General features: G+C 32.4%; 1 protein-coding gene across 7 annotated transcripts; it reads left to right on the plus strand.

Moving 5' to 3' along the window:
- Positions 1–930: 930 nt before the first annotated feature.
- Positions 931–8,222, plus strand: LOC108198768 (uncharacterized). Of its 7 annotated transcripts, none has more exons than XM_064082365.1 (11): positions 932–1,245; positions 3,271–3,430; positions 3,528–3,624; positions 6,158–6,222; positions 6,308–6,358; positions 6,435–6,512; positions 7,025–7,093; positions 7,170–7,227; positions 7,318–7,374; positions 7,459–7,543; positions 7,996–8,222. In XM_064082365.1, the coding sequence occupies exons 4-10, from the start codon at positions 6,167–6,169 to the stop codon at positions 7,525–7,527; spliced, it is 438 nt and encodes a 145-aa protein (XP_063938435.1). In that variant the 5' UTR covers positions 932–1,245; positions 3,271–3,430; positions 3,528–3,624; positions 6,158–6,166; the 3' UTR covers positions 7,528–7,543; positions 7,996–8,222. The 7 variants fall into 7 exon arrangements, with proteins under 7 accessions (XP_063938439.1, XP_063938435.1, XP_063938434.1 ...); XM_064082364.1 differs by having other exon boundaries at positions 3,286–3,430; XM_064082366.1 differs by having other exon boundaries at positions 933–1,245; positions 3,367–3,430; positions 3,563–3,624.

Here is an 8,222-nt window from a genome sequence, read left to right on the forward strand (position 1 = left end):
GTTGAGCCTTATCCTGAATAGTGGTTTGCGTTGTTAGAAGACGTGCATTTAACTGTCGAACATACGAACAATGCATCTACTCTCTCTTCCGATTTATCTGTTTTGTTTGACTTTTAACCAATTAAATTGACTAAATTTTGAATGAAAATCTGATAAAGTATATGATTGAAAACAAATATAATAATTATATTATAAAAAAGTATAACTAATTTACTTTTATACGTATTTTTCATATTTTCAAAATAAATAAAAGAGTAATTTTTAATTTACGGTCAAAGTTGAGTCAATTTGACCGGTTAAAAGTCACATAAAACAGATAAATTAGGATGAAGTAAGTACCATGTAGAGTTTTTGACATTAGGAAAAGTTTAAGAGTTGTGAATTTATTGATTTTAAGTTAACGGATTTCTGTTTCGGTCATTATTCGAGGACCAATAGTCTATATATCTTCTTTTGCAGCAAGAGAGTTTTCTTGATTTGTTCTTCTTTATTCAAGTTTGATTTTGTTATCAAACTCCCGAGTCAGTATTGAAACTCCTTCACAATTTAGATTGGAGTAGTAATTATGCATGCAATTGTTGAATCTGTTATGAATTTGCAGTCAGAGTATTGTGTTTATTCAATTTCTTGAATACAACATCAGCACAACGTACGTAGTGAAAATCGACACTTAAAAATCTTTTAAGCCTCGTTTAGGTACTCAACCAACACAAAAATTAACTTTTTGCGAATTCTAGCGTCGACATTTCATACATTTCATTAAACCGACACTTTAAGTTTAGTTCTTGCATCAGTCGTCGACAAAACACCGACGACGATGACGGTGAACTAAATCTCGACAATTTCTAGTATCAGCAATTTTTTTAACCAACATAATAAATGATGAAAAAATAAATAAAATATATTTAAAATTCATCGCACACGGCTCCAACGGCCTCTATTTCAATTTTTTCATCCCGCGCCTATCCAACTTCACAGTCTCGCTTGCTATTTCAAATACCAAATCAATTATTAGTACCTGCAATCTCAATCTCTTCCTTATAACTCTCATCTCGATAGTCTTATAAGTTTCAAATTCTCCATCTTGATTTCGCCGGCTGCATCAGTTGTCGATTAAGCAATTCCTAGGGTTCATACGAAAAGAGGGCTTGTTCAAATTGTTGTCGTGATTGCATCAATTTGTTGGGTGATTCTTCGGTTGCCAAACTAGGGTTCATACGAAAAGAGGGCTTTCTCAAATTCCTGGTATGTATGTACATATATATGTATGTATACATGTTTCTGAAAATTTACATTCTATTTATAAATTTTTGGAAATATGAGTTAACTAGAATGGCAATTTAATGGAAACTGATAAAAAAATGTGCTATTAATGAGTGTAAACAATGACACTCCGTTGTTCTGGGTATGTAGTTGAGAGATGTTCTGCTTAATAATGATCTTAACATCTGGATGAAGAAAGGGTTGCTATAGTCTTTTAACTAGTTAGTCTCTCCCCATATCAGTACCGTTACTTGTATTACTAATATCGTAACCTAGTGGATATCTTTCTTCTCCGGAAACATGAAATTGAGAGTTCGAGGCTCAACAGACACATGTTTGTGCGCGTATCAGGGAAAGGGTGTCGACGTCTGCCATTAGGGCTTTGAGCTGTTACATGTGAGCAAAATGCTTTCTCCCTATTGACTTGGTTAAAATCTATTAACAAAAGTTGTTTTTTCCATTATTTTCGAATCCTAACCTACCAATTATTTATATTTAGTCGAATATAAGTGTCAGAATCATCTATGTTGCAGACTAGCAATAGCTGGTATGAAGGGTGATTTTGTTGTATTTTATGAAGGTCATGTTTTGTGTGTGTGTTCTGTTTTGGGTTAACTGTTTTGTGTGTTCTTTTGATGTCTATCACTTTGCAAACCTGTTCACAAATGCTTGCACTGATGGCTGTGTTGTGTAGTTGATTCTTTAGTAGGCTACCAAGTTCGTTTGGATCACTTACTTTCTTCTTGGAAGTAATTACTCTAGTGATTACTTCATGCACCAGGTAGACCCTGTGTACTTAAAAATTATATGCAGTTGCATTTGTGATGATCGTTGTCAAGGTGCGGCTCTTTTTATAATAATCTATTCCAGAGATTCGCAGTCCCTGGGGACATTTCGAAAACTTAAACCGTAAAGTAGTTTGATAAACTTACAGTGCTCGCACTAAAATCTGACACTCTAGCACTTAAAAGCCTGCTTTCTCATGTTTGTCATCTATTACTTCGATCTACACATTTTATTGTCTTAAATTGAGCGGATACAGAAAGCTGAACCATGTCGATGTCATGTGTCATGTAATTCTCTATGTCCTATTTCCATGTACTTAAATCATCAAACTACAAGAGCTTACAATAACTGCAGTACCAGACTACCAGTTTTGCTAAATTTTCGAATACTAATAAGCCTTACCACCAGTCCATCCAAACCTGAATTAAATAATCACCATTGGTTATTCTTTGTAATGTGATTCTTTTGACAGAAAAAAGGTAAATATTTTCTGCCATTTCTTTGCCGACAAAATACCAGCTTCACTGTACAATTATTTTACTTTACAACACAAGTTAAAGTAAAAAAGATATAAATATATTAATTTGCCTCCACTTCAATATCCTTTCCAAAAACTCAACTTCCTCACTCCCCTTAGAATACTTTTCAAAATCATGTATATTTTGATCTGAGATTCCAAGAAATTCTGGTAGCCACATGAACATGACAAATATATAAGCCAAAGTAGAGCATCTATTTTTTTATCTTTATAATGTGCATTTGAAATGATATAAAAGGTTATATAGCAGACTAAAAGTCTAGTTTTGGCAAGTTATTTACTATTCCTTCTGTCCCTCTCATTTCTTTACAGTTACTATTTTGGGATGTCCCTCTCATTTCTTTACATTACTATAAATAGTAAGTTTTTCTCATCAATACACCCACTATCTTCCCCCACTATCTCATATTTAACAATAAAAACTATTATTACACCCACTACTTTTCTCCACTATCTCAAATCTATTATTAAATATTGATAGGTCCAACCACTTTACCCACTTTTCATCTAACTTTACTCATTTTTCATACATTGTCTTGGTCTCCGTGTCCCCCTCTAATGTAAACAATTGAGGGGGACGGAGGGAGTATGATATTTTTTTTCCTTTGTCGTCTTTTTAACAATCTGAATGACTTTCTAAATCCTTGCATCAATGAAGTGGTTAAGTTTTTATATCAATTCAGTTTTTTTGCATGTAGGCAGGATAGAAATCTATCTGTTGGTTAATCATGGTATAAAAATCAAAGATTCTGATCTAAAGTTCATATGCTCTACTTCAGAACAGTAGTTACCTTGTAAGTTAGCGGTGATTAACCAGGAAAAGAGCTGCACCCTCTTTACCTTGTAAGTTAGTGGTGATTATGTCCTGCAACATGCTGCTTAGTATTTGTTTAGTATTGTTTGGCTGCTTCACACATATCTTCTCAATTTTGTTATTCAGGACTCGTAGTAATAAGTCACTGACCTGCATGTTAGGTTCATAGCACAGGATTCTTCTAGCTTCTCAGCCGTCGCGTTGGAACTACTCATTTTTTTAGGTAAAGTCTTTCTTTGATTTCTGGCTTGTAAATTTTCAGGACGGAGACGGAAATTAGTCTTACTCGAGTTTTAAAATTTTAAAATTTGTTTATTAGAGTGGGATAAAAAATTAACTTTAGTTTTAATAAAATGCTAAATACATGATAAATATGTACACAAGTTTGCGACTTCAGTAGTGGCTATCTTTCTAGCTTCTGCTGGAGTAATTGCATAATATTGTAGAGACATACTCTTTGCTACACCAATTAAGTAAGTTAGGCGCAAAAAAGCTTGGAAACATAGTGCTCGATGTTTACAGTTTAGGATTTTATTCAAGGATAGTTAGACATGTCTTTCCTTGTCATATGTACTATAATGCTAAAGCTTCTACCTCTGCATGTACCTTATCCTCTTTAGGTCTTTCTTATCTAACATAGTACTTATAAACACCCCAGTGCTGTTGACATAAAATATTTCATGTGCTTCTTGCTAGAATAGATTTGCCAAGTGGTCCTAAATTTTTTCATTTGATAATCAATGGTAGGATTAGAAGTTTTTGTTCTGTTTTCATGCCTTATTGTCACATTCTAAATTGGTGATTGTTTAGATTTAAAGGAATATTTATTTCGAAGACCTACAATTACAATCTTAACTAGCTTAGATATCTGAAGACATACCCCAATAACAGATCACACAAAAGATTTATTTTTACTATTATAGGATCTCATACAGCTCAAATTGAAGTTAAATCCTCACCCGCTTATTATGCTCAAATGATGGGATACTTGACATTGTCTCTGACAATGTTGCAGAAAAGCATGCCTGCTGCTCTGCTTGGACTTGATGCATGCGATGTCTTAATTCTTATACCATTTCTAGTTCCTGCCATTCACTCTTGTCACGTCTAGTTCATTTGGTAGGTTCCCCAGGCTTCCCACACTGTCAGAACAAATAAGGTCTTGGCTTGCTTATAAACATAAAATCTAGTCCCACAAGAAATAATTATGCACTTTAAGGAAAGATAATGTAGATATTGTTATAATTTTCTATAATAACCTATTTAAATAAATAAGATAAAGCTAACAACTATTGATCTCAAGAGATAGAAATAGATGTATTGTAGTAGTACTGTGTAGTAACACAAAATTTCTCTAGTATCTAAACAACGGAGTGCAGGATGCTATTTATAGGGAAAAAGCACCGCCACCTCTTCAGTGTGAAAATGAACCGGAAGTGCATGTATCAGTTTATTACAACGTGTATTGGAAATAGGAATGACCAGAAGCTTTTGACAAATTTCTACCGCCATTGATAATCATAATTAAGATTATAACAAATATAAATTATTTAACACACTGATTGTTATTCAATTAAGGTGCTGCAATGCTCTTCGTCTTTAAAGATCAAGTTTGAATTCGTAACTGACGATAGAGTAAGGTGCGGGATATTGTTTTGCGAAAGCTACGGTTATATCACTAAAACTACGGTCCTATAAGTTCATATACGGATCATTTTTATTTGTAAAAAATTGTAAAATGTAAAGAGTCCAATCTTTTAAAAATCCAATGGTGGATTCTTTGGTCTACATGGACTATGAATTATATTGTACTACACTGAGCCCAGCTCATATATATATAGGCTAGTGATCAAATACAAACGAACCCTTAAATAAAAACTAAAAACCAATATAGGTTAGTGATGTTGTCAATACAATTTAGTGATCTTCTCTTTAGAATTTAGTGATTTGTGTTGCAAAAATTAGTGAAAATCTCCGGAAGTTAGTGAAACCTCCAGATAAAAACCAACCCTTAAATAAAAACCCTTAAATAAATAAATTAATATATATATATATATATATATTGTAATCTCTCTCCCTCTCTCTATATACAGTAGAAACTCTTTAAATTAATACTCGGTAAATTAATAAACTCTTTAAAATAATAAATTTGTCCGGTCCCGACTTGGGCCAGTGTTAAAAATTAAAAAACTCGATAAAATAATAAGATAATAATTTTTTAGGAGATCCCTTTATAATTTTCGGTCCCTAAGAAAATCATAAATTAATAATTCATAGAAACTGAAAAAAATATATTACACTCTATTGAAACATGATTCAATAGTTGTCTGTTTTCCTTTAAAGTTCAAGTCTATTTGGAGCTCATCTCTATTGAAACATGATTTGAATACTCATATAATTTATATATGCCAAATTTGCTTAAGAATAGTGAACATTGAACACATTTATTCATCTTGTTACGTTTACTGTACAAGTCATTATTGATTTCCAAATGCATATAAACACAGTAGTTATTAATTTACTTTGGGTCCCCAGGCTCGCTGCAATGTAACTCTAAAAGACATAGAGTAATTTGTCTTTTTATTTGGTATGTACAATATAATCGGTTAAAAACTCTTTAAATTAATAATTATTAATTTATCGATAAATTAATAACTCTCTAAATTAATAAATTTCTCTGGTCCCGACATTATTAATTTATAGAGTTTTTACTATATTGTAATTGAGTTTCCTAACTATTTGATCCTTGGTTGTAGGAATTCATCATGGTTGTCACCAGATCAATGTCTGGAACATCGAAGACAACTGATACCAATGCCAAGTAAGTTTTTTTATGTTGTTATTAAGTTGATTTGAATTTGGTTTCTAGACTGATTCTTATTCTTATTCTTATTATTTTTATTTAGGATTTCTGTGAATCACAATGCTGCCACCAAGAAAACTGATACCAATACCAAGTAAGTTTTATGTTGTTATTAAGTTGATTAGAATGTGGTTTCTAGACTGATTATTATTATTATTCTTTTGATTAAGGATTTCTGTGAATCACAAAGCTGCTAAGAGACCAAGCAAAAGAGAAAAGTCTCAAAGGACTGAGAAAGTTGACGGCGGGCAAGTTCTTATCAGTTTTTGTTACTTAATATATTCATCTTAGTTCGGTTTCAAAAAAAAAAAATTATATATATATATATAGGGTCGCGCTCAAGAGAGAACCGATGCTTAAAATAGAACCATAGAACTACTAAGGTTCTGCTGCAGAACCCTAAATTTTAAATAGATTTTTAGTATCTAAATCTATTTTTTTTTTTTGATGTTTTTTCATCGTTGTGTGTGTTCAAAAATAATTTTAAAATATAATACATAGGTATTGACATTTTTTGCATGTGAAGTTCTGTTGCAGAACCCTAACTAATACTAGAAATAAGGTAAGGGTTCTATGGGTTCTCTCTCTAATGGTTTGTGTTTCTGTGTGTGTGTGTGTGTAAATTGTAATTTAATTGTCTGAAAATGTATATTTTTGCAGTTTTTTGAACAATTAAATGCCTAACTGTAAACTTCAACATAAGGGTGTTACTTTATATAATATGTACGTATGTGTATAATACATACTTATTATGATTTAGGTTTTATGGGAAGACCTGCGTAATTAAGGACGGCTGGCCATTGGACTTGGACGCTTTTACCATATTCATGTAACTTTTTTCTTCGTTATTTTTCCCTATTCAGTATTTTCATTATAGGTTATGATCTGATTTTGTTTAATTACAGGAGGAATGACTATCTGAAAAAATATTATCGGAATCGTCCACCACCAACCTATGGAATAGTATGATCTTTTTCTCTACACAGGTTTTTTTAGCATCAATTCCTTTCTAATTCAGTGTTAATTTTTTTTTCCGTACTCTTTTCATCAAAGATACCATTTGAGGTCTCTTGTGCTGGACAATTAGAATGGAGAGGCATGAGTGCTAAAGTAAGTAATTTTGCTGAAATATGCTGCATGTTTCCTTCAAGTAAGATGAGATCTCAAAGTTTCGCCTATTTTATTCTTTTTTAGGACAAAGCTCCGTTTCGAAAATTGGCCAGAGAAATGAGGGCTGAAGGACGTAGCTTTTTCAGTTTTTAGGTTGTAGCCTATATTGGTAAGTAACCCATGTATTGTAAGATATTAAACAGTCGTAAACGATTTTCTCTCTCTCTGGTTCTTGCCTTAACTAGCAGATAAGATTTTGTTTTGTACAAATAGGTCTTCTGGTCTTGATAATCAACCTGTTGGTGTTTGTATATATCGCTAATTGCTTTACTAAATATTGTCGATCACAAATGCATCAACAGGCGATGGCTTCATGCTTTAAATCAAATAACTGATGGCTTCTAATCCAGCATTCTTCTATTATTGATCCGTTCTTGCATTGATTTATAGCCTGCCATATAATATTAGTTTCTTAAAGATTTCACATATTTATGTTTTGATTTATTTTATCAGATACTTATCCTTTTGAGCTATTATTACCGGGATTGTAACTATAATACTCGTATCTGCCAATCTTTTTGCACTCCCTCTTTATTATATGGTCTGCTAAATCTTTTGCAGATGCCAGCATCAGAGGAATCCTGAAACAAAGTTGCTACCTCAGAAGGCTTAAGTTTCATGCTGCAGACAATGATTTGTATTTTCTATTTTTATTTTCACATTAGGACCAGTTAGTAGTTTTCATTTCTGTTGGATGCTCGGAGCCTCAAGCCATCTAATGTAATTGATGGGTACTTATTAGGATTGCAACTTTTTTTAATATTCAGATGTTTGCATTCTCATGGTTA

This window comes from Daucus carota, chromosome 8 (genome assembly GCF_001625215.2).
Source record: "Daucus carota subsp. sativus chromosome 8, DH1 v3.0, whole genome shotgun sequence".
NCBI classification, from domain to species: domain Eukaryota; kingdom Viridiplantae; phylum Streptophyta; class Magnoliopsida; order Apiales; family Apiaceae; genus Daucus; species Daucus carota.

Excerpts from the sequence above, each read along its gene's own strand:
- LOC108198768 (XM_064082369.1), top strand. The coding sequence starts at position 6,167 with ATGGTTGTCACCAGATCAATGTCTGGAACATCGAAGACAACTGATACC. Across the intron at positions 6,359-6,434 it reads AAAACTGATACCAATACCAA|GATTTCTGTGAATCACAAAG; the intron begins GTAAGTTTTATG and ends CTTTTGATTAAG. Across the intron at positions 7,094-7,169 it reads GACGCTTTTACCATATTCAT|GAGGAATGACTATCTGAAAA; the intron begins GTAACTTTTTTC and ends GTTTAATTACAG.